Below are 26,581 nucleotides of genomic sequence, written 5' to 3' on the forward strand. Positions count from 1 at the left end.
TGCTTTATACCTAACAGCATCTGTTTATAAAATATATATTTCCAATAAAGTTCTCATACATAAAAAGTAAATTAATTACAATCTATGTTAAATAAAGAGCTGCTTTGAAAAAAAATTAATGTGAAGTATCCTTGTTTTTTGTTTATAGTTTTTGTGTTGTTATTTTTTACAGGTAATGCACATCCGAAAGCTACTAGCCAAAATGGATCGACCAAATGGGCTCTATCCAAACTACCTGAATCCTCGTACTGGTCGCTGGGGCCAACGTGAGTCGACTTAATATATTATATGTTCTGATTTTATGAAAAAAAAAAAAGAAAAAAAAACATGTATTTTTTTTCGGCTGAGTGGTTAAGCCTGGCCAAGCAGGAGACTGCTCTTCAGGTGACTAACCAGAGACTTCACGAGATCTGTGCCCGATTAGAGCCATGGTTAGCTTCCCAGGCTAGCGCCGCGAACGCCATGCCGACGGCGGCCGCCACGGTTCCAACCTCAGTCCAGGTCGCTCCGACTACCCCGCCAGTCAGTTTCAGCGTTTCGGAGCCACACCTCTCTCCCGCCCCAAACGATTTTCCGGCAACTCAGGGAATGTCAAACCCTTTCTCACCCAGTGTGATTTTCACTTCGAGCTACAGGCCTCCGCCTTCCCGACGGACCGCTCACGAATTGCCTTCGTCATATCCCACATGACGGGAAGAGCAGAGGCGTGGGCCACGGCAGAGTGGAGTCGCAACTCCGGAACATCCTGGACGTCCTTTGTATGCGCGATGATGCAGGTATTCCAGTATGCCTCGGCAGAACGCGAAGCAGCAGCGACGTTGATCACGTTACAACAGGGAGAGCGTTTCGTGGCCGATTACGCTAGCAAGTTTCGCAACAGAGCAGCCGAAAGTCGATAGAATGAGGATGCGCTTCTCGACGCCTTGTTCCAAGGGCTCTCACCGCAAATCTGCAGCCACCTCATTGCCGTGGACCTGCCTACCTCCCTGGATTCACTCATCGCCCGAGCTCTCAAGATCGACCATAGGCTAGCTATCCAGGAACAAGTGGACGTGCTACTCGAAGGAGAGCAGGGTGCGTCCGCCCCTTGCACGCCCTCACTTCACCCCGCAACTCATTTGAGTGGGATGGGACCTGCCAGGGGGCCTTCGATAGACTTAGGTCGAGTTTCACCGCAGCTCCTATCCTCATCATGCCAGATCCAGAGAGGCAATTTGTGGTAGAGGTGGATGCATCGGACTCAGGAATGGGAGCAGTACTCTCACATAGGTGTGCAAAAGATGGAAGAATTCACCCGTGCGCCTTCCTGTCTAAAAGACTGACTCCGGCAGAGCGGGATTATGATGTGGGTGATCGCGAATTCCTCGCGGTTAAAACGGCGGTGGAGTATTGGAGACACTGGCTGGAGGGATCACAAGTGCCATTTCTAGTTCTTACGGACTATAAGAACTTGGAGTACCTGAGGACCGCCAAGAGACTGAATGCTCGCCAGGGCAGGTGGGCACTCTTTTTCACTCTCTTTCGGTTCACTCTGTCCTTTCGTACAGGCTCAAAGAAAAGCAAACCAGACGCACTATCTCGGATCCATGAAGGGGAGCGAACAGAGCCCGTGAGTTTTCCAATACTTCCGGAGGCCTGCTTCGTGTCGGCGTTCACCTGGTAGATCGAGACACGGGTAAAGGAGGCTTTGAGGAACTCTCGGGGGCCACCCGAATGTCCTCCCGGCCGTCTGTTTGTGGTTCCTTCGCTACGATGAGACGTCATTGATTGGGCCCACACAAACAAGACCATCTGCCATCCTGGCATGGTGAAGACCCGCTCAGTAGTGGAACAACGGTTTTGGTGGCCAAACCTGGGAAAGGACGTGAGGGAGTATGTCAACGTTTGCCCGTTCTGTATGCCCAATAAGACCTCTCGCCTGCAACCTATGGGTGAGCTACGGCCACTACCAATTGCCTCTGCTCCCAGGGAAACACAGTGGTACTCTCAGTCATCGATCGGTTTTCCAAATAAATAAATAAATCAGGACCTGGAGACCCGTCTACACTGTCTGGCATCGCATGATCACAGGACTTGGAGCCAGCACCTTGGTTGGGTAGAGTATGCCCACAACCCTCTGCCTTCCACCGTCACAGGTATGGCTCCATTCCACATTGTTCATGGTTACCCTCCCTCTCTCTTTCCATATCTGGCCATTGACTCCGCGGTGCCATCATTGGCAGTGGTGAGACGCTGCAAGCGGACATGGGAAATAGCCCGAAAGACACTAATACGCATGGGCAGCTCCTACAAATCTACGCCAGACTGTCATGGTCCCACCGTTGCAGCCCTGGCTGTGCAGGTCCCCTGCACACCTGCGTTGAGTAGGAGGCGCACACCTGGGCCTCATCAGATATAATGAACCCAAGTATATATAGGACCCAGCGGACAGTCTGGCTTTTCCAGATCGTTGCCATCCATGACTCGCTCCCGCACTTCCGCATTCCTGATCCTGAACCCCATGTGTACCGACCTCCGCCTTTCCTCCGACCAACCCCGTAAGCCTGACACTCCTGATACTACTGCTCGCTCTGACTGACTCTCTGGCATCCGACATTGGAACGAATAAAGATCTTCCTTTAACTGCCTTCCTGTCTACTGAGTCGTGCATTTGGGTCCGCCCTAGTTCTTCTGGTTATAACAACTACAGATTGTAGCCGAACGGGGGCAAGAGGCTGCGCTATTAGCACTGGACCTTCCCCTCCGAGCGCTGACAATAATGGGAAGTAAAGGAAATCAAGACTCTTGGGATTCAAAAAATGTTTCCTCACAAACGCCATGGATGGCACATAGGATGACATGCTGTGGGAGCAAGATTGGATCGCTGTTCATGAATGCAGAAGGCACCAGAAATGAACCAATTCATCAATGATGAGTTTGACAGTAATGCACCAAAGGTAGCTATGATGGATATTCTTCAGATTGGAGATGAGTCAGATGCTTCTTTTGAAGTCTTGGCTAATGATGTGTAATGCAGTAGATAAACTGCACTATGCACAAAATGTTTAAAATAAACAGTTTAGTTAGATCATACTATGTTGCTTCTGAAATCCATGCAGTTATCCATGTTTCAGAAAATTAAATTTTGTTCATTAAACACAAATACATTTTTAACTTTTACTGAAAAATCACAGAGTTGGTTTCTTTCAAATGAAGCAGAGTCTTGACATGAATTTCAAAATACTGGAAGAGCTGTAATTATGTAGGCACACTCTTAACTCCTACCTGACTTTACATCTTGCACATCTGTGACTCTTATCAGGAATAGTTCCTATAAACGGAATCGTCTCTTGTTCTTTGTTCTTGCTACTTTGGTGTTTTTTATTCTGAATGTCGTACGAGAGCAACACCGAATGCCGAAGAAAAATTCCTTGTGTGTTTTTACACACTTGGTCAATAAAGCTGATTCTGATTCCGATTAAGAGCGCAGGGGGGCAGTAAGGTAGACCAGGAAAAGAGTGAGTATAACCAAGCAGCTTCTTGTTGTTGGAGAGTTCGGTGGGCTGCTGCAGTCTTCATTAAAATAAGCAACTCAGAAACCCAGCGGTGACTCCTGTTCCTCATTGCCCGTTGCCAAGGGTATTATAATCAGGGATGAGAATTTTCCGCCAATCGGCGGATTTCCGACTTTTTCAGACCAAAATGACCATTCTCGAGATAAGCACAAATCCGTTGAGAAAATTTCAGGGGTAGGGTATCGTGCGCCTTCCTCTTTGTGGTGGGCTCCGAGCTCCAAGTTCAGCTTAGTGCTAGCACAAGCACGACTATCATATGCCATTCTAACTTGCTCGGTAGTGTAAATATTTGCATTTTGCGACATAAACATTAAAACTTATTTGCGGCAGATTACTCGATTGGACAACAGAGTTATACAGTATAACGATCGAATCGTGTTCGTGGTTAATCGAGTTTCACCATTGCCATGTACATGTGTTCTCGGTTCTCAGAAATCGCAGTGTAACTTGTTAGTTAGCCAAGTAATGGCGCCTGGGACTTAACTCGAACTGAGCGACGGTGTGTTCAAAGTTTTACGATGGCGAAAGTGTTAGAAAAAAAGGATGAAGATCAAGTGAGGGCACTTGACAAGGATGCTGGAATCAAAAACTGTTTCAGACGGGCATGGCTTGAAAAAAGTCTAACCGTGCAGATAGGACCGAAAAGGGCATCAACATGTCTAACCGAACACATACAAAAAGTGGACATTCCCGGCAAAGTGCTGTGCACTCTGTGTTCCGATAGGAGCAAAAAATATCCAGGAGGAAGCCCCCCCCCAGCGTCGACATACATTTTCAGTGTTTTTCCAAATTGGTCATTCTCATTCCTGTATAATACAATGGGGAAAAAAGGGCACTATTTCACTGAACAATGAAAATAAATATGTGAAAAATAGCTGTCTGAATATTTATTTTACCTGCTCCTGAATCTCCGCACACAGCATCTGCATATTTTGAGTGATAATGTATTTCTATATCACAATAATTATACAATTTACAACTACAATTAAATAAAGAAATAAACAATATACTTTGTTCGGATATTGTATAGTTTTGGTGTCACTGGTCTTTCCACACATGCCGTCTGTCAAATCTGCCTGCTGCCATGTCAAATGTGCTGTCAAACGTTTCTGAAAATGGCAAATAGGGTTTACCGAAATATCACAAGGTTTGAAGAAAGAAGTTAAAAACTTTGACTTTATAAGAAGACATGATACACATTTTTGAGACTACACTTCAAGCAGACATTTATTTTCCCAAGCCACGCAGAGCTGCAACATAAGGATGGAAGAGCCGCGGGTTTCCAACCCCTGATCTTGGCAGTCTGACTGATGGAAGTGGTCAGGAAAATGCTCATCAAAGACTGTGAAAACATGCATCACGAACATACGCTGAGTCAATCATGCGAGAAATCAGGCAGTTCATCAAAGGGACAACACAGAATGACATGAGACAGAGGACAAACAACACGATTTAAACCATAAGAGCAAAGCGACACAACAATACTTGCCATTCAAGTGAAGCCAACCAACTCGAATTGATGGGTTCTCCCGTTTCACAACGTCACGACGTGCCTGAGGTTTTTGATTCTGCTAGCTATGATGCCCATATCACCAGCACTGTCAGGATTGTAGTCGCAACAGGTTAGTTTTGAAAGAGTATAGGTTGTAGAGCAGGGGTGCCCAGACTTTTTTACCTCAAGATCTACTTTTCAAGTAGCCAGCCTCTTGCAAGCTACCGACAACGGGTTGGATGGGAGGGAGATAATGATGATGCTCCCAAACCGTTTTAAGGTTAATGTTATGTTACCTCCTATATTTAAAGTACAGAATTACCTTTTTATTTACTGTATTGTCTGTGCTTTCATCCTGGATCCGGCTGTGCCAAGGTGAAATTTTAAAATTACAAACCATCTCATCCTGCACTTTCTACTTTGGCTTGAGACCAGACCTTTCCCAGTCGGAAAAGAGAAAATCTCGTCCAGTTCAACCACTTTTTCTTCAATTATTCACATTCTCCAACAGTCATTGCATCTTAAAACAACAGCATTTCTTTTTAAAATTCTCCATTAATGTCAAAAGTAAACATAAGCAGGATGTCTAGCTTGTCTTTACTCTAAGTTGCCCAGACTGTGTTGCTAACTAAAGCAGCGGTGGTGGACGCTGTCATTATAAAACTGCTGCGTAAGCACTGTAACATTTATAATTATGAGTGTATGTCTTTAAGAGCGCGGGGGAGGATCGGGGGGCGGGTGTAAGGTAAACCAGGAAAAAAGTGTGGCGGAGCAGCTGTCATTGTTTGAAAAACTTCCGTGTGCTGCCTAAAGAAACCGGTGGCACCTTATTTTCATTTTTTACAGTACGTATGTGATTTGTGCCATTTGATTTAACAACCAGTCATCCCTCACTCATTGAATCAAATTGCAAAATGCCACAAACTGAATAGCTGTTTATTATACTTTCAATTTGCATTGGATTTTTTTTTTTTTTGCGCACAATGCAGAATAGCACCAGCGCAGCACAAATGCGCACGCGCACTATTTAGAGAGAACATTGGCTTTTTTTTTTTTTTTTTTTTTTATTGGCACGCGGTCCCGCAATCGACCAAGGCTTGCGATCAAACGACACATTGAGCACCCCTGTTGTGAAGTCTAACCACAGAAAATGCAAAATGACTAAATCATTCACCTTTTAAAATCAAGCAATTGTAGGAACTAACTCCTCACCCCAGTGTTAGTTTCTTGCTTTCTTCGATATAATGTGGTTATGTTTGATTCATACAAGAGTGCACTGTTGCATTTTTTTTTTTTATGGTTTTGCCTTGTATAGTTACCATGTTTTTGTGATTAAACGGGTTTTTGGCTTTTTAAGGATGTATGTAGTTGAGAAGAATTGTACTCTCTCTAGGTACGTTGATTGGGTGATGGACATTAAGAGCTGAAAGGCTAATTTGGGCATTTATCAATCAAATTATATATATTCTTTGTTTTGTTCAGATCACACTTCAGTTGGTGGGCTGGGGGACAGCTTTTATGAGTACCTTCTTAAGGCATGGCTCATGTCAGACAAAACGGACACAGAAGCACGCAAGACGTACGACGATGCCATTGAGGTATGATGCATGCCATTTTAGGACGTCTGTGAAGAGGATTTCATCTTTAATGCATATTGTAGATATCCAAGGTATTACAATGTAGCTATCCTGACTCTCATACTGTTACATCATTAGGGTCATTGTCTAGTGGAGAGATTCCCAAAGTGTGGTGGACATCTACAATTAAGGGTCAGGGCCAACTGATTTATAGTGTATTGTAATGAAGTGTAGATTTTTTTTTCCGCCACAAAATAAAACTGTTAAATATGAAGATTTTCTTTATGTTTTGCAGTGCATGCTGACAACTGAATGATGCTCCCCAACAGTTTTATGGTGAAGGTTATTTTGCTCCCTGTATTTAAAACACAGAACTAGTTTTTTTTGCACTATATTGTCAGGGCTTTTATCTTTAATCTTGTGCGAAGGTGAAACTTTAACATTACACACCGTCTCATCGTGCACTATTTGACTGACTGAATTTAAAGAAAAAAATCAAAGGTATAACTAAGTATGTCAGCTTTCTGGTATACATAAGTTCATTTGCCATGTCAATGTGAATTTGTTCAACTGACAACAGAAATGCATTCCTCTTGATGGGTACGAGAATATTGTTGAACTTGCTCTCGGTTCAATTTGTGGACCGGTGTCAGCTCATCCATTTTCTATCTTTGGCACTCTCCGCCAAAAAGTACGGATCCCAATTCTGATCTTACATCTGTGTACAATTGTAACTGCTTTCAAAGATATTGTCCTGAATGTGACACTTAAGGTAGTACAGTATCCATTCAGTCCACACATTTCCTTGTGAAAATTCACTTTCTACTTTGGTTCTGCAACATTTTTCAGACCAGACCTTTCTCGCTCGAAAAAGAGGAAAATCTGGTCCAGTTTTGCCATTTTTTCTTCTATTTGCACGTACTCAGACATTGTATCTTAAAAGAACAGCATTTCTTTATTTACTTTTAACATTCACCATTATTATCAAGAGTAAATATGAGCAACGTGTATTGGTCTTCTTCAGTCTATGTTGTGCAGACTGTTTTGCTAAAAACTCCGTTGGTGGCATCGGGACGCTGTCCTTGTCAAGTATGTATCTGAATTGTGCCATTGGATGTACAGTAGTAATCAAAATAATAGTGCTCCAATGTAACTAACCAATTTAATCCATGTTTTCAGTATATTTTTATTGCTACATGTCAGGTTACCATAGGTGCAGTAGATTCTCAGATGATCAAAGACACTCTGGAGTTACTTCTAATTACTGTGACAGTGAGAAGACGTCTGTGTGAAGCTATTCTATTTACAAGAATCCCCCAAAAATTCCCTCTGTTGAAAAAAGAAATGTGCAGAAGAGGCTACAATTTGCAAAAGAACACATCATCTGGCCTAAAGAGAAATTAAGTAACATTTGGTGGACTGGTGGGAATAAATTGTTCTTTTTGGATCCAGGGGTTGCAGACAGTTTGTGAGATGACCTCCACACTTTGAATTCAAGCCACAGTACACAGTGAAGCATGGTGATTCAAGCATCATGATATGGGCATGTTTCTCCTGCTATGGTGTCGGGCCTATTTATCATATACCGGGGATCAGGTTTGCCTAGGTCGAAATACTTGAAGACGTCATGTTGCCTTATGTTGAAGAGGACATGCCATTGAAATGGGTGTCTCAAGAAGACAGTGACCCCAAACACACTAGTAAATGTGAAAAATCTTAGTTACAAACTGTCAGGTTTACCAATTAGACATTCATTAAACAGGATAAAAAGGAAGCAAAGACACGAGTTCAAGTTTGACAGCTCGTGAGGAGAGATGAAAGAAACAGTCTCATACAATTCACCACTGCACTGTCTGATTATCCTCTCCTCAGCACCTCTATTTGGTTTCAAAACGCCCCTTATTTACATGGATATTACAAAAAGGAGACGGGGGAGCAAGGCATAGTTGGAAACAAAGTGTGCTTGTTTGTTCGCGTGTGCGTGTGTGTGTGTGTGTGTGTGTGTGTGGTGTGTGTGTGTGTGTGTGTGTGTGTGTGTGTGGTGTGTGTGTGGTGTGTGTGTGTGTGTGTGTGCATGTGTGTGGAAGTTTGCTGAGTACATGTGCGGCCATCATTTCTTTAACCGACAACAGGTGCGCCTGGTTGTAATAGTTCTGATGATTAGATGTTCTTGTTCTTGTGCTATAACCTGTTAAGTGGCTGCCACGTTATCAAAAGCAGAGCAAAGATTTCTTTATTGGAAGCAGATGTATGATAATCCACAATTATTCCTGCATTTCCCCCCTTTTTATCCTACATTTGCTGCCAGCAGGGGTGCAGTTTGCCAACGGATAACATGACATGTTTTGTTGAAACTTCCCACCTAAACACCTGTCCCTGTAAAGATAACACAGAAGTTAGCCAATGCAACAACTGTAGAAAATATCTGTTTATCATTTAATACCTTAGTTGTTGGATGAACACTATTCCATTTCTGACAAGTGGTGTTAGTAGTTGTTTTAGTCATTACCTCCAGGGTACACTGTGTGACACGTAGTAGTGGCCTATGGTCCATGCATGTGATGCAACTATAGTTTACCCTGTTAGCTGCATTCTACATTGATAACAACCAGTTTCCTATTTGTGCAATACCTGTCACTGCCAAAAAAAAAAAATGTTCCTGATGCTTTTTCGGTTAAAATACTTCAACTCCCTCCACAATATACGGACTCTTTTGTATGACATTCGGTTTTAGTGTAGCATTAAATTGGCAAATGGTGAGAAGAAAATGGGGGTTTCCTTTATCATAAGCCCGTCGATGGAATCCCCAGCAAGATGTGGTCGAAGGCTGAAAAGCCGGGGGAATAATTGAACCTTTAGTTAAATTTACCTGTATTGTAAGGCCTATTTCTGTTTTAAGCAAGATCATTAAGTGTTTGTGATGCTGACAATATGATGATATTCCCCAGGAGGAGAAATCAATCTAGATGCTGATGACATTCTACTTAATTTACTGGAACCCAGGCATTCTCTTCAGGCAGTCTTCAGCCTTAAAACATTCTCTCAAATCTCGAGTATCCATTCAGCCATCCATCCATTTTCTACTGCTTTTCCGGGTCAGGTTGCAAGGGAAGTAGCTTCAGCAAGGATACCCAGACTTCCCTTTCCCCAGCCACTTTTTCTAGCTCTTCTGGAGGGATCCCAAGGCATTCGTTCCTGAACCAGCCAAGAGAAATAGTCTCTCCAGTGTGTCCTGGTTGTCCCCGGGGTCGCTTTCCGGAGGGACATGCCCGGAATGCCTCACCAGGGAGGAGTTCAAGAGCCATCCGAATCAGATGCCCCAGCCACCTCATCTGGCTCCTCTGGAGGAGCAGCGGCTCGAAACTGAGCCCCTCCCAGATGACCAAGCTTCTCCCCCTATGTCTAAAGAAGGACCCGGACACCCTGCAGAGGAAACTCACTTCGGCTTCTTGTATCCGCTATCTTGTTCTTTGGGTCCCCTCTTATATTCTCGTTATATGGACTTTTACATTTCACAGTCAGTCCCACTACTTCCCAGTTGTATAGCCAGGTTCACAACCCTTGTCTTGTATGCTTCTTCTCCTGTCTTGTCCTGTTTTCCTTCACAAGGTGTAGTGCTACAGACTCAAATAACATCTATATTTGTTTTTGTTGTAGGTATGGAATGCTTTAGATTTCTCATTCTGTTTCAATCAATCAATCAAAAGCCTTTAATGTAATTATATGCTGTGCATACAACGAAATGAATGGTTCTCCACGAGGTGCTTGGTGCAATAAAATACAATAAAAATCGAAGAACATCTTGGGTAAAAAAACGATAAAACATCAAGGCACAGTTACTGCTAAAATAAAAAAATAAATGCACAAATGTGCCGTTGCAAAATATTCCATGACAGTACTGTTATTTCAGTGGTTTGAGTTCAAGGAGTTGATAGCTCTGTCCTTGAATCTGGTTTTCCGTGTTTTGTGGGACCTGTACTTCCTACCAGAGGGCAGCATGTTAAACAGGTGTGTGAAGGATGTGAAGAGTCCATTACAATATTAGTGGCTCTGCCGTGATACCAGGAGTTGGCAATGTCCTCTAGGGAGGGCAGAGAGCAGCCAGTAATCTTCTGGGCACTGTTGACCACTCTTTGCAGAGTTTCCTGTCCGCTGCTGTGCATCCAGCATACCACACTGTGATGCAGTATGTGAGGATACTCTCCACGGTGGTTCTGTAGAAGGCCTGTAGCAGCTTAGCTTCTCAGGAAGTGGAGTCGCTGCTGGGCCTTTTTCACCACCGCAAAGGTATTTACAGTCCAAGTGAGTTTGTCCTTGATGTAGACTCCCAGAAATTTGAAGGAGTGGACCCTCTCCACACACTCCCCATTGATGAACAGTGGTATTGGGTGGACCTCGCACTTCCGAAAGTTCAGGATGATTTCCTTCGTCTTTGTGGTGTTCAGTGTAAGGTTGTTTGCAGAACACCACTTTGACAATTTACCAATCTCGTCTCTATAGGCAGACTCATCTCCTTCTGAGATGAGCCCTAACACGGTGGTGTCATTCGTAAACTTGATAATGGAGTTGCTGGGATGGGCTGGTATGTAGTCATATGTGTACTGAGAGTGTAGCAGAGGGCAGTACACTGCCTTGGGGGGACCTGGGATTGTGGGTGATTGAGGAAGGGAGGTGTGGGCCAAGTCTGACAAACTGTGGACAGTTTGTGAGGAAGTCTCTACAATTAGCACTTTGTCTTTGTGTTTTTTTTGTCTCTCTCACCCTCTACAAATTCTGTTCTGTTCGACTGATTGACTTTGATGCTCCAAAAAAAAATGAATGGGAGCATATTTACACACAACCACCAGCACTAACATTAGCTTGCTCAGCTACGTAACGTTTTGTTGATGGGTTGCAATTCGTATTACATTAAAAGTATGTGATCATACCTCAAGCAAGCTTTATATGAACATCCTCCCCTGTCCTGGGCACTGATAACAACCAAAAGATGTTTTTTCCGCATTTTCTTGTGATACAGTTGGCATCATCCCCACAGTAACGACTGTATCCGGTTGCATTTGAGTTGTGAAAATAAAAGCTTACTGATCGTTAAAAAAAAGAAAGCGGGATGCAGTGGTATCAGAATACAAGATCTTATTGTAGTAGTCTGACAGTGCAATCGTGAAAGAGCAAATTTGTCTTGTAGTCTGATCCGCGCAATACACGTCTACACACCTCTTACCTGAACACTTTTTTTTTATAACTTTGCTAAAGACATGAAAAAATCTATATAAATACTGCAATTTAAAAATAAACTGACTTTTGCAAGACAAAAACTTACCTTTAAAAAAAATAATGAAAAATGTCAGTGGCTACAGTGAAGAAAAGTATTTGAGTATTTGAACACCCTGCTATATTGCAAGTTCTGCCACTTGGAAATCATGGAGGGGTCTGAAATTTTCATTGTAGGTGCATGTCCACTGTGAGAGAGAGAATCTAAAAAGAAAAATCCAGAAATCACAATGTATGATTTTTTTTTTTTTTTTTTTTTTTGATACAGCTGCAAATAAGTATTTGAACATCTTGGAAAACCAAGGTTATTTCACCAGTTTTGCACACACTGCAGGAGGGATTTTGGTCCACCCCTCCACACAGATCTACTCTAGATCAGACAGGTTTCTGGGCTGTCCCTGAGAAACACAGCGTTTGAGCTAGCTCCAAAGATTTTATATTGGGTTTAGGTCTGGAGACTGGCGAGGCCACGCCAGAACCTTGATATGCTTCTTACAGAGTCATTCCTTGGTTATCCTGGCGGTGTGCTTTGGGTCATTGTCATGTTGAAACCCCCAGCCACGACCCATCTTCAATGCTCTGACTGAGGGAAAGAGGTTTTTCCCCCAAATTTCACAATACATGGCAATGGTCATCTTCTCCTTAATACAGTGCAGTCGTCCTGTCCCATGTGCAGAAAAATACCCCCAAAGCATGATGCTACCATCCCCATGCTTCACAGTAACGATGGTGTTCTTGTCAATGCTGATAAATTTCCCAATTTGTTTCCAGTCCTATCAAATTGATGCATGTGAAATTTCCAAGTGACGCGCCATTAGAAAACAATATTTGTTTTTCCCAAAAAGTTAATGGATACACAAAAATCCCCCACCTTTTTTTTTTTTTTGCATTCAACATCAATTAATAGCACTGCTATTATCTCTGGATTCTTGCAAACAACACAATCTTTTGGACAAGTTTTTTTGTATGTAGTTATCCAATTTGTTTTGTTTTTATTTTATTTTACATTTATTTATTTTTATTTGGGTAGGTGGGACCTTGAGTGGTTCCCACAGATACCACTCGAACAGAAAAATGAAAATAACTGGTAGCGTTTTCATCCAACACCCAACAGCAAAATTTAACTGTTTCGTCACCATTATGACAGCAGTCTCACTCCCATGTGTAACCGGACTACAGCGACCTTGGCAGTAGAAATGAGAACAGCTATCTTACAAGTGGCCAATATAGACAAATTAGTTTTGTTTGTGTTAACAATAGTTTCAAAAGCAATAACTTTCTTACAATCAACAAATGAACTCAAGTACCCCTTTTTGCAATTTTTTAAGCTGTTTGGGTTGTTAATAACTCCTGAAAGGGACCCACTTGTGTGACTTTTTTTTTTTTCTTCATTATTCGTTATCTCTCATTGTGTGGAAAATATTGGTAATTTGTATGGTCTCCCAAACGGTGTTTTGAATCGAATGAGACCCTTACATGCTTGTATAGTATGGTTTGACTAAATCTATCATTGTGTCCAATTTGCCCCTACGTGTGATTGTGAGTGTGGCTGTTTGTCTCCATGTACCCTGGGATTGGCTGGCAACCAGGTCAGGGTGTACCTTGCCTCCTGCCCGTTGACAGCTGGGATAGGCTCCAGCACTGCCCGTGACCCTTATGAGGATAAGCAGCTAAGAAAATGGATGGAGGAATGGATTGATGTGTAGCTTGAGGAAACTGACGACGTTTTGGGTGCACATTCCCTTGTGGATTTTGTCGCACACATCAAACAAGCCCTGCAAAAAATTTTTTGCATAGAAGTTAAATCCATGGATCATGTAATGCCTTTTTACCAGGGCTACCATTCCCCCTGTTGAGACCAGAGACTTCCCATGGCTCAAGATTACCGCCCACTTAAAAAATGTTATTGGTAGAATTTTTGTGGGGATCTGTGCTGACATAATTCACATTTTGTAATGTAGCACCTTATTTTTTCCACATTTTTAGTTCTTCTGGTAAGCTTTGTTGTTACATTTTGTTCAACACACATCTAAAAGTATGTCTTCATTTTTTGCATGGTCAGCTAATCCCATAAGGTTTTGGTTGCTCCTTCTTTTGCTGTTTTATCTGTAAATCCATTTCCTAATGATACTTTGTCTGTATTTGATGTGTGTACTGCACATTTACATATGGCTATTTCTCTTGGTAATTGAACTGCTATGAGCGGATTTTGTAGTAGCTCTGCATGTTTCACTGTGTTCCCTGTAGTTGTCACTATTCCTCTATTTTTCCAGTATTGTCTGTGTAGATTGTGATACCACCGTGAATACAGCAGCATCTGGTCTCAGGTTGTTTCAGACGGTCCAATAACATTGTCTGTACAGTTCAGTCGTCCCAATCCAAATCTGGTTCTTTTTCTGTCCAATCAAGAACATTTCATACTACCAATACAACGTGTCCCAAACTCTTCCACTCCTGTTAAGTTTGTAATGACATGTGTGGTGGTGTCCATTCTTTGTGTAATGCATTTAGTTTGTCAGTCAGTCTTGTTCCTGCCACCACGACTGATATAGCATCTGAGTACAGATAATCAATCGTGATTTTGTCTGGTGTGGTCACATACAATGAGTCGCTTCCTACGTCATTTTGTGGTTGTTCAATCATGTCTCGAGCTGTTTGCAGCAAGAAATCTCCTAGGTTTGTTTGGAATATCTAAGGTGTAATAAAAAAGTGCTGGATTCTTATTTTGTCAGATATTTAACTGTCCTCCCAGTAATTCCTTTTTTTTTCTTTTTACTTCTATTTTTCCTGTCAGAGAGGGAATTAAGCGCTGTCCTAGTTTAGTTTAGTCCCTCGTTACATCTAGTATAAATACAGCACATAATTTCTGAAAAAGAACATCCTACCAACAGTCATACATTGTGGTGGGATTGTGATGCTCTTGGGCTGCGGGACTTGAACGCCTTGCTGTGATTGATGGAAGCATAAATTCTTCTCTTTAACACAAAATTCCGAGAGAACTTTCATAGATTAGTGTGTGTGACCTCAAGTTGAAGCACACTTTGGTTCTGCACCAGGGCAAGGATCCAAAACACACCAGCAAGTCAACTTCTGAATGGCTTAAAAAAAAAAGATTTTAGAATGGCCAAGACTAAGTCAGGACTTGAATGGAATGGACATCCAGTGGCATCGCCTTACAAAGGCCATTCCTGCTCGAAAACCCTTCATTTTTGCTGAGTTAAAACAATTCTCCAAAATAGAAGGAGCCATGATGTCTCCAAAGAGATGCGAAAGACTTATTGCTAGATATTGTTAGTTAAAATTCTTGATCTGAGTTGTTGCTCCCCAATCAGTTATTCGGTTTAAGGGGCCATTGCTGTTTCATACTAGGCCTGCTAACTTTGATAAGCATTTTTTTCTTTAATAAATGAATCACCATATAAAAGCAATACATTTAAATAGTAACCGGGAAGTGTTTTGTACTTACACGTATATATCCATCCGTCCATTTTATTAGCTGCACGATGGACGCAGGTGTGCTGGAGCCTATCCCAGCTGTCAACGGGCAAGAGGCAGATTGCACACACGCAGACACGGGTAGAACATGAAATGTTGTTGCTTATATAGTACCAGTACAAGAGGCTATAACCACGCAATTAATAACCAGTAATGATGAGATGCGTGCAAATTTCCCCGGCTGATGAACAAGCCTCAACTGTGACAGCCACAGCTTTATCCTGTCAGAAGGACAAATTTGGTTGTTAGTTTTGTGGCTGTTTGGTGCAGAACACGTCGGCATCTTTGATTAGCTAGAATGAATGGTCTGTAATGCTAAGCACTGGTGACGTCAGGGGCGGGGTCAAGGATGTTTCTTCCAGGTCTTGCTGTCAAAGCTGGTCGATTGCAAATTTGGGCACTCTTGCTCTACAGCTTGTATGGGGATGCGGGCATGTGCTAACTCTTGAAGGCATTGACGGGGTGTGGTAAACTGATCCAATGCGTTTATTTTCTGTGAGTGTTACGATTGTAAACTGTCATAAATAAGAGCAGGGGTCTTCAACTTGATGCGGGCACAGAGTAGGCTTAAGGACCGCATGAGTACCCACTTGGCTTGTTCTCACCAATGAATATTGTGGTAATGTCCTACAAGTTATCTTGTGAAAATGTGAGATTTATAGAAATAGCGTTCATTCATTTTCCTGGAGTCAAACCCAGCCGACTCTGGGCAAGAGGCGGTGTACACCCTGAACAGGCCGCCAGCCTATTGTAGAGCAGATATAAACAAAAGACCATTCAGACTCAAATCTACACCTATTGGCAATTTCAAATATTCAATGAACCGAGCATGCAACTTTTGGGGATGCGGGAGGAAACCACAGAACCTGGAGAAAACCCACAAAGGCACGGTGAACATCTAAACTCCACATATACTAGGCTGGATTTGAACCCGGCCACTGTGCTGCCAGAAATAGTGTTGCATATACAGGTATTTCCTGCCTTGTTAGGTGTTGACAATAAATGTGGGAAATTAACATGATCAGTGTCTACACATAAATGAATATTACTGTTTATTATTGATAATATGACTGCAAGTAATTTGACCAATTTTATTTCAAAAGTGTGTGAAACTGGTAGGCCGTTGCATGAATTAAAACCCAAAATTAACTCTTTGTTTTAAAAACTGATTTTGTGTGGGTTTCTTTGTGGTTGTTTTTCACCATACATCTGTACAATAGTTAAACGATATTGGTACATTTATACTTGATTCCGAGATCTGTTCCTAATACAGTATGTTGGTGATGTGATTTAGCTACACAAATGCCAAAATAATATGAACAGTTCTCAGTATGCCATACAAACAAATTAACAATAACCGCCCCCTGCAGGCGATCGAGCGACACCTGATCCGCAAGTCCAACGGTGGCCTGACGTTCATTGGTGAATGGAAGAATGGCCACCTGGAGAGGAAGATGGGCCACTTAGCATGCTTTACCGGGGGCATGTTCGCACTGGGTGCAGACGGCTCCCCCGATGACAAGGCGGGCCACTGGCTGCAGCTGGGCGCAGAGATCGCACACACCTGCCATGAATCCTATGACAGGACTGGTGAGCGATGCCTGTGGGGTGTAAATGCACTACCGCAGTTCTCTAACTATTTAAACTAAGTACCAGCTAAAATAAAAACTTAACTCTTCAAGTTCTACAATCATGACCAACATTAAAATACTCTAGCACAAAAGGCCCAACAAAAATAAGACAAACATTCTTTGCCACAAAAATTGATAAATTCAGGGTTCGCACGCGGCCCTAAAAGTCCCTTAAAACACCTAAATTTTTGAAGGTGCATTTAGGGGTTCCTTAAAGTCCTTAAAAAAAAAAATTTTAAAAATCAAAGGGAGGACCTCTACTGCCAAAATTCTCTCAAAAAATTATCTTTTATTTAAAAAAAAAATAGCGATCCATCTGGCGTCCAAAACAGCCGGAAATTGTCAACGGAAGTCACCGTGTTGACAACTTGTCGCCATCTTGTCGATATTCCATTGTTTGTTTCCGTGAGTAGGCATTTCACTTCGACTTCGTTACGACGTAGCGTAGTTCTTTCATTGATCCAACTTGTATCATGGGGAAGTGCATTTTTCAATATGCTTGGGTTGAAAGTAAGGAGTTCGGGAGCTGGGTTCGTCGAGATCCAAAAGATCGGCACATGTTTTACTGCCATCTGTGCAAGCAGAGTTACCAGCTTGAAAAGATGGGCGTCAAAGCGCTGGAGTCGCACCGGAAAAACAGGAGACACGCTGATTTGGCGAAGACTCTCTCATCTTCTGTTGGTATGAATCTGTTTCTAAAATATAACTATCAAGATAGTGAAGCATCAACTTCAGGGAGTGGTACTAGCAGTGCATGCGCACCTACAGTTGTCCAGCCATCGACTTCAACCAGCCGGAAGTCAGGTTTTATGAACGTAGTTCAATACACGAAGACGGACTCGTTAAAGGCAGAGATCGTGTGGACTTTAAAAGTGATCTGCAACCATTACAGTTACCAATCTTGTGAAAATATTTCGAAAGTGTTTGCAGTCATGTTCCTAGAATGTGACATTGCTAAAAACTACCACTGTGGGGAAAGGAAGACTTCGTACCTGGCTACATTTGGCATCGCTGCCCACTTTTCATCTCTACTGCCTCAAAGCCAAAAAAGCCAGAATAGAGACTGACATATCTACGCTTATTGAAAAGGCTGACAGGCTGTGTGGGGAGGCAGAAGAAAAGAGGAATCTGAGGTTTATCACCGAGGCCAATGCACTCAGAGGCAGAGCAAAGGACAAGAGAGCCACTTTGGCACCTCTGCAGCATCACAGGCACTGGGTAGGCTCAAGGAGCTAGAGTAGGGGTACTGAGACAGACATCAGTAGAAGACATTTGTGTATATAGTTGCAATTGTAGTTAGAATCTGTTTTTCTGTAGACTGTTATGTGAAGACATTGACAATGATCATATCAATGAGAACTACCACAAGGGGCGACAGGTGATCACTGTCACAGGTACTGAGGTACTGGAACATTTGATGAACCAAGAACGGTTGATGGCACCATTGGGTGAGTCTTTTTTCCTTACTCTTGATTTCCCACGATGGCCCTAAATTTTTCGTGTCAGCCCTAAATTTTTTCCGTGTCGGCCCTAAATTTTTCGTGTCAGCCCCTAAGAATGCCCCTAAAAAGCCCTTGAATTTTTTGGGTCAGACTGAGTATGAACCCTGTCTATTGTAACCCACTGTAACGTGCACAATTTGAAGTTACTGTTCGCTGCTGTCAAATTAAGGAAAATTAAATCCTTAATGCACTGCATGGTATCGGCTGAGGACTCTGTATTGCCAGATACTCATTAGTGACTTAACTTGGACTGAGCTCCAAAAGAATGTGATGGGGATGTCCTTAATTTTATTAATACAGTGGTACTTTTACTTAAGCAATTATTTTTTTCCGGAAGTCGTTTCATAACGTGATTTTTTTTTTTTTTTTTTGTAATTACAAGTGCTTTTTACATGTAAATAGTCTAAAAAAACCATGAAGGTATTCAAGATGGTGAAAAAAAATTCTCTGGTCTGATGATCCCAAGAAAAAACTTTTTGAACTAAATGAGAAACGGTATGTGTGGAACAAACATTGCACTGTTCACCACTTTTCCTGTACAGTCCCAGCAGTGAAGCACCTGCAGGGACAGGATGACTGGTTGCAATTGAAGGAAAGATGAATGGGCTAAGTACAGGGACATCCTGGACGAAAATGTTCTCCAGAGAGCGCAGGACCTCAGACTGGACTGAAGGTTCACATTTCAACAAGACAATGACTCAAAGCACAAAACAAAAATAACCAAGTGGCCTCAGAATACCTCTGTGACTGCTCTTGAACGGCCCAGCCAGAGTCCTGACTTAAACCCAATTGAGTATCTCTGGATAAACCTGAAAATGGCTGTCCACCGTTCACCATCTAACCTGACAAAACTGGAGAGGATCTGTAAGGAGGAATCGCAGAGGAACCTTAAATCCAGGTGTGATAAACCTTGCATCATTCCGCAAAAGACGCATGACTGTCTTCTTTTCTTTTCAGCTTGTCCCATTAGATGTCGCCACAGCACGTCATCTTTTTCCATATTAGCCTATCCTTTTCATCTTCCTCTGTAACATCAACAGCCCTCATTTCTTCCCTCACAACATCCAGCCATCCATCCGTCCATCTGTCCATCCATCCATTTTCTTACCTGCTTATCCTTACAAGGGTCGGGGGGAGTGCCTGAGCCTGTCCGAGCGGTCAACGGACAGGAGGCGGAGTGCACCCTTAACTGGTTGCCAGACAATCGCAGGGCACATCGAGACAAATAGCCGCACTCACAATCATACCTAATGACAATTTAGAATGTCCAATTAATGTTGCATGTGTTTGGGATGTCGGAGGAAACCGCAGTGCCCGGAGAAAACCCATGCAGGCACTAGGAGAACATGTAAACTCCACAGAGGCGGGTCCAGGATTGAACCCGGGATCTCAGAACTGTGAGGCCAACACTTTCCACCTTATCCACTGTGCAGCCCCTCACAACATCCATCAGCCTTCTTTCTCTTTTACCTTCCTCTCACTCTTTTGCTTGGCAGCTCCATCATCATCACCCTTCTACCAATATACTCTCTCTCCCCTCTGAACGTGTCCAAGCCAAGTGTGCTCATTTTAACTTTTTTCCAAAACGTCTAACATTTGCTGTCTTTCTAATGAGCTCATTTCTAATCATATCCAACCCGCTCACTCCTAGAAAGAACCTCAACATAATTTCTGCCACCTCTAGCTCTATTTCTTGTTGACTCTTCAGTGCCACTGTCTCAAATCCGTACATCATGGCTGGCCTCACCAATTTTATTAACGTTGCGCCCCATCCTAGCAGATACCCTTCGGTCACATAACATACCTGACACCTTCGGCCTGCTGTTCCTGCTCTTCTCCCTGTAGCCTTACTCTTCCCCCGCCACCCCTCTCATGTTGCACATATTTTCTGTCTCACTTTGGCTAATCTTCATTCCTTTCCAGTGCATGCCTCCACCTTTCCAATTGTTCCTCCACCTGCTCCCTACTTTCACTGCAGATGACATTGTGATCATTGTGAGATTCCAGTCTAACCTAAAATGTCACCTCATCTATTACCACTGCAAACAGGAAGGAGCTCAAAGTTGATCCCTGATGGAGTCCCATCTCTGACTTAAATTCTTCTCTCACACCCACGGCACACCGCACAGCTGTTCTGCTGCCCTCATACATGTCCTGTACTATTCCAGCATACTTCTCTGCCACTTTGTCACTGTTTTCACTCTAGGCTTTGCTTATTTACCGTAATTTCTCGAAAATAATGTGCAAATTTTTCAAAAAGTATTTTCAGAAAGTTAATAGAGTGCATTATATTTAGGTATGGATGAAAAATAAAAAATACAATCACATCATATAGTTGTATACAGGTACATAGAGTGGTTAAAAAAAGGTAAACATATACATTTTGATATGATATTCAATGTCTTATGTTACACATTTATATTTATTACGGTATGTGCGCCCCCAACCTGAAATCTATGACCTCCTTGAGGAGCTTGCATTTTACGATGGTTAGCATTGTTGCTACTGCACCAAAAATCAGAAACGACTGCCCGTGAGTTTGTTTTAACTTAAACCAAGACAAAAAAAATGCAGCTGCTTTTAAAAGAAATGTTTGATCACTCGTGCCAATGATGCCGCCAATCTGGAAGTAGCGCGGCAGTCCAAAACAATTTTAGCTCGCCTCAATGGCTTCAGGTGGGTATAACACCAATGTGAGCTCAAACTCCGTAATACGAGCGTCATGGGCACATTAAATAAAAACGGGAGAGCGCACACAATTGAAATGGTCGCTTTTTTTTTTTTAAATGTATCTGTTACCCTTGTTTCTACGTAGTTTGAGCTCATGTTGTTTTGATTTCCACCTGACGCCATAGCTATCCTATGGCGTCAGGTGGGCGAGAGGCTGTACTGCGGAACCAAAACTCATGGGATTCTAAAATTTTCCGCACAAACGCCATGGATGGCACAGAGGATGACATGCTGTGGGAGCAAAATAGGATCACTGTTCATGAATTCAGCAGGCACCAGAACTGGACCAAGTCACCAAAGGTAGCTACGATTGATATTTTTCAGATTGGAGATGAGGCAGATGATTCTTTTGTCTTGGCCAAAGATAAACTGCACTATGCACAAATATTTAATGCCAAAAATACTTGAGTCAAACAGTGTTAAATATTTATTTAAGACTAATATGTGTTATCAACAGTCTTAATAAAATGTTATGCCATCATTGAGCATTTATTTTAGTTGGTTGATGGATTCTGTTCTGACAATTACAGGGACCAGGACAAGCGTGTCCTGTGACCTGTCCCAAGATTATATTATGGCCACATCAGCACGTGCACAATGATTATTATTAATGATTCTTTTACAGACAGTTTTTTGAAAAGCCATACAAGTGCAAACCTGACAAAATATAAATACAGATAGTTCCCAATATTTTGAGCATATTGGTAGCAGCAAATTGATGGTGCACATTGTACATTGGTAGAAGGGTTTTCATGATTTTGTTTTTATTTTAAGGTCAATTTTGGGCGTACTTCAGGACGCATTATACTCGAGAAATTATGGTTAATTGTTCCTTGTATTTTGGTTTTAGGTAAATTAAGCAGTGATCAGACGACCCCAGAGCTATACCGGGATAGCATACTATGCATTATTTAGCCTAATATACAGTGAAGAAAATAAGTATTTGAAGATCCTCCTATATTGCAAGTTCTCCCACTTGGAAATCATGGAGGGGTCTGAAATGTTCATCGTAGGCGCATGTTCACTGTGAGAAAGATAATCTAAAAAGAAAATCCAGAAATCTCAATGTATGATTTTTTTAACATTTGTGTGATACAGCTGCAAATAAGTATTTGAACGCCGATCAGATAGAATTTTGACCCTCAAAGACCTGTTAGTCCACCTTGAAAAGGCCACCTCGACTCCATGTATTATCCTGAATCAGATGCACCTGTGTGAAGTCGTGAGCTGCATAAAGACACATCCACCCCATACAATCAGTAAGACTCAAAAATGTAACATGGCCAAGACCAAAGAGGTGTCCAAAGACACCAGAGACAAAATTGCACAACTCCACATGGCTGGAAAGGGCTACGGAGAAATTGCCAAGCAGCTTGGTGGATAATGGTCCACTGTTGGGGCAATCATTAGAAAAAGGAAGAAGCGAAACATGAAGGTCAATCTCACTCGGAGTGGACCCCCATGCAAGATATCACCTCGTGGGGTCTCAATGATCCTTAAAAAAAGGTGAAGAATCAGTCCAGGACAACACGACAGGACTTGACCTGAAAAGAGGTGGGACCACCGTGTCCAAGGTGACTGTTGGTAATACACCAAGACGTCATGGTTAGAAATCATGCATGGCACGGAAGGCTCCCCTGCTTAAACCAGCACATGTCAAGGCCTGTCTGCAGTTTGCCAATGACCATTTGGATGATACAGAGGAGTCATGGGAGAAGGATTTGTCATCAGATGAGACCAAAATGAAACTTTATGGTCATAATTCCACTAACCATGTTTGGAGGAAGACGAATGATGAGTTCCATCCCAAGAACACCATCCCTACTGTGAAGCATGGGGGTGGTAGCATCATGCTTCGGAGGTGTTTTTCTGCACATTGAACTGCACTTTATTAAGGAGAGGATGACTGCGGCCACGTATTGTGAGATATTGGGGAACAACCTCTCTCCCTCAGTCAGAGCATTGAAGATGGTTCGTGGCTGGGTCTTTTAACATGACAATGACCCAAAGCACACGGCCAGGAAAACCAAGGCATGGCTCCGTAAGAAACATATCAAGATTCAGGCGTGGCCTCGCCAGTCTCCAGACCTAAACCCAAAAGAAAATCTTTGAGGGAGCTGAAACTCTGTGTTTCTCAGGGACAGCCCAGAAACTTGTCTGATCTAGAAAAGGTCTGTGTGGAGAAGGGGGCCAATATCCCTCCTGCAGTGTGTGCAAACCAGGTGAACAACTACAGGAAACGTTTGACCTCTGTAATTGCAAACAAAGGCTACTGTACCAAATGTGAACATTGGTTTTCTCCGGTGTTCAAATACTTATTTGCAGCTGTATCGGACAAATATTTAAAATATCATACATTGTGATTTCTGGATTTTTCTTTTTAGATTATCTCTCTCCCAGTGGAAACGCACCTACGATGAAAATTTCAGACCCCTCCATCATTTCTAAGTGGGAGAACTCCCAAAATAGCTGGGTGTTCAAATACTTATTTTCTTCACTGTAGGAATGGTCTAAATTGTTGTTTTTCTTGGTGGGACACTCGGCGTGCTGCATGTATTTCGGGAACCCTGAGTTTGGATTTGTTAAAGTCCCCAAGAATAATGAGGGTTGAGTCTGTTTTTTTTTTTTTCACGAGCATTCACAGTGCATAGTTCATGTTAGCTTGAGGAGGAATGTCAAGACCCACAAGTATGAAAGAGGTGAAGTAGTGTGGTGAGTTGAATGACTTACATTTTAAAGACATCAACTCCAAGTCCAGGCTGCACTTTGTGCAGAGCTCTGTCATTGTCAGTACAGCGTTTTTCATGGATATCAAAACATATCTCACTATCTTTTGTTCTCTCCAAAAACTCTGTGACGTGGTCTGCCTGGTGTAATTGGAAGTGGGGAAGCATTACCCCTCTATTGGGGACGCAATCACAAAAGTCACGTCTCCGTAAAGCACAGGGCTACGGTGTCCAAAGTCTTTACTGGTGTTTATGAGAAGATGAAGCTTGTCCATTTTGTTGGGTATGGAGCATAAATTTGCAAGGCGAATCAATGGGAGTGTCATACAATCCTCTCTTACAGAGCTTGACCTGCACTCGGGCTCACTTCCCTCTCTGGTGTCACCTTAACCTCCATGCGGCGTACACTGACCACTAACTCAGTGGAAAAAAAACTGAGTGGATTTTTGAAAGTTGGTTAAGGAAAATTGAGGTTGGACTTTGTTGAGCAAGTCATCCTTTGTGTAAGTGAGTTGCTGTAGCATGTATTAGTTGGATGAAAACATAACTTTCATAGTACACAAATTTGGCTCGCGCTCCAACTCACTGGTATCATTCTCATCATCCTCAGAAATGCGAAACACACCGTGAGTTTCGTGAAGCACGTTGGTCAGGCAGCCTTGAAGTTGTGGTGCGCAACTTTCTTTACATCACGTGCCAAAGTGTCAGTCTTTTTTTTTTTTTTTTTTTTTCCTTGGAACACATCGAACCTTAGTCGATGATGATTTCTTCCCAAAACACTCCTGGATTGCTATCTGTCGTTATTCCATATTCATCCCTTCCTTTACCGTTTTTTTTTTTTAGTTTTTTTTGGGGGGGGTAATGAGAAGGTACCGCCTCTTCCTTTCCCCTCTTTAAACATGCCTCCTTCATCTTCTCTTCCTCCTGTTGTCTCTTCAAATGCACTTCTGCCATCTGGTGTCAGTTTTAATGTGCGTTATAATTACTCTCAATCCAAATCCTTTTGAGTGGAGTTACATCAACTCCTTTTCATGTCTATGGCAAAATAAAGCATTATATTAATATTTTTACATCATTGGGATATTTTTTAATGACGTATAACTGCATCATCGTTATTAAATTAGTTAAATACAAAATATAAACTATTAACTGAATTTCTCTTACTGTTTGTTCTTGTTTGTTCTTTGTTCTGAGTGTCATACCAGTCTGTGTTGTTACATACTTGGCCATTAAAAATAATTCTAATTCTGAAATAAAACATTGAAAAGAGAAAATTAAAAAGTATATAAAAATAAATGTATAATTAAAACAGCATACAATGCAAAAAAATCATTAAAAAATGGAAACATTTTAAAAATCATAAAAAGAGTTTTTATCCTTGATTTAAAAACATTTACACTTGGGGTTGACATTTCTGTTGGCAACTTATTCCATTTGAGTCCTGCATTATTGCTAAATGCTGCTTCACCATGTTTGCTTTAGATTCTGAGCGTCACTCTTAGACCAGTCTGTTGATCTCAGAGTGCTATTTGGTTAATATTCTATGAGCATTTCTTTAATGTGTTCAGGACCTAAATCACTGAGTGATTTATAGACCAATTGCAGAACTTTAAACTCTCTTCTAAAGCTAACTGGAAGCCAGTGTAAAGACTTGGAATGGGAGTATTATGCTCTGACCTCATTGTTCTGATCAGAACCCGTGCTGCAGCATTCTGGATGAGCTGCAGCTGTTTAATGCTCATTTTATCAATTTTATTTCTGATTCATTAAGTAATCGGATCAAAATATTTCTCCCCTTCATTCAGGAACAGGCATTTAAAATTGGTGGTGGTGCAGTAAATGCACAAATATAAATTATGATTTATTATTGCTCGTAACATCCATCAGAAAATAGGGCAAAATCTTAATTATTGCTTTCCAAAGTAAAAGTACTTACAGTATTTGAAAAGATCTTAATTCGATTAAACAAAAACATAGTCTGCTTTCATGGAGAGCGACAGGAATCGGGACTATTTACTGTTAAGAGGATGAAATGGTGAATATTTATGAAAACGGTTTAATCGATTATTTGTTGGTTAATCAATTAATTGTTGCACCTCTCGTGTTAAGTATTGAATGTTCAATTCTTAAAACATTACAACACTGTTTAGACACACATGCCCCACGTAGTTCCAAGTTGTGGTGAAAGCCAAAGTACATAAGGTCTTCTTTTTGCCAAGATAAATACCCCTGAAAAAAAAAGGAAGTTGTAAGTTCTCCCACTTGGAAATCATGGAGGGGTGTGAAATTTTCATCATAGGTGCATGTCCACTGTCAGAGAGATAATCTAAAAAGAAAAATCTAGAAATCACAATGTATGATTTTTTTTTTTTTTTTTAAACGATTTATTTGTGTGGTACAGGTTAAAATAAGTATTTGAACACCTGAGAAAACGAATGTTAATATTTAGTACAGTAGCTTTTGTTTGCAATTACAGAGTTCAAACGTTTCCTGTAGTTGTTCACCAGGTTTGCACACACTGCAGGAGGGATTTTGGCCCACTCCTCCACACAGATCTTCTCTCGGTCAGACAGGTTTCTGGGCTGTCGCTGAGAAACACGGAG

The 26,581-nt window shown here is 41.9% G+C and overlaps 1 protein-coding gene across 4 annotated transcripts in view; it reads left to right on the forward strand.

The window, feature by feature from the left end:
• Window positions 1-26,581, forward strand: part of man1a2 (mannosidase, alpha, class 1A, member 2) — a 153,679-nt gene that overhangs the window by 112,441 nt on the left and 14,657 nt on the right. For all 4 annotated transcript variants that reach the window (XM_061842304.1, XM_061842307.1, XM_061842308.1 and 1 more), the window contains 3 exons: window positions 173-266; window positions 6,529-6,644; window positions 16,760-16,979. In XM_061842304.1, the coding sequence (XP_061698288.1) occupies window positions 173-266; window positions 6,529-6,644; window positions 16,760-16,979 (430 nt within the window). The remainder of the gene's footprint in view (window positions 1-172; window positions 267-6,528; window positions 6,645-16,759; window positions 16,980-26,581) is intronic.

The sequence above is a fragment of the Syngnathoides biaculeatus genome, chromosome 14 (genome assembly GCF_019802595.1).
Source record: "Syngnathoides biaculeatus isolate LvHL_M chromosome 14, ASM1980259v1, whole genome shotgun sequence".
Classification (NCBI taxonomy): Eukaryota; Metazoa; Chordata; class Actinopteri; order Syngnathiformes; family Syngnathidae; genus Syngnathoides; species Syngnathoides biaculeatus.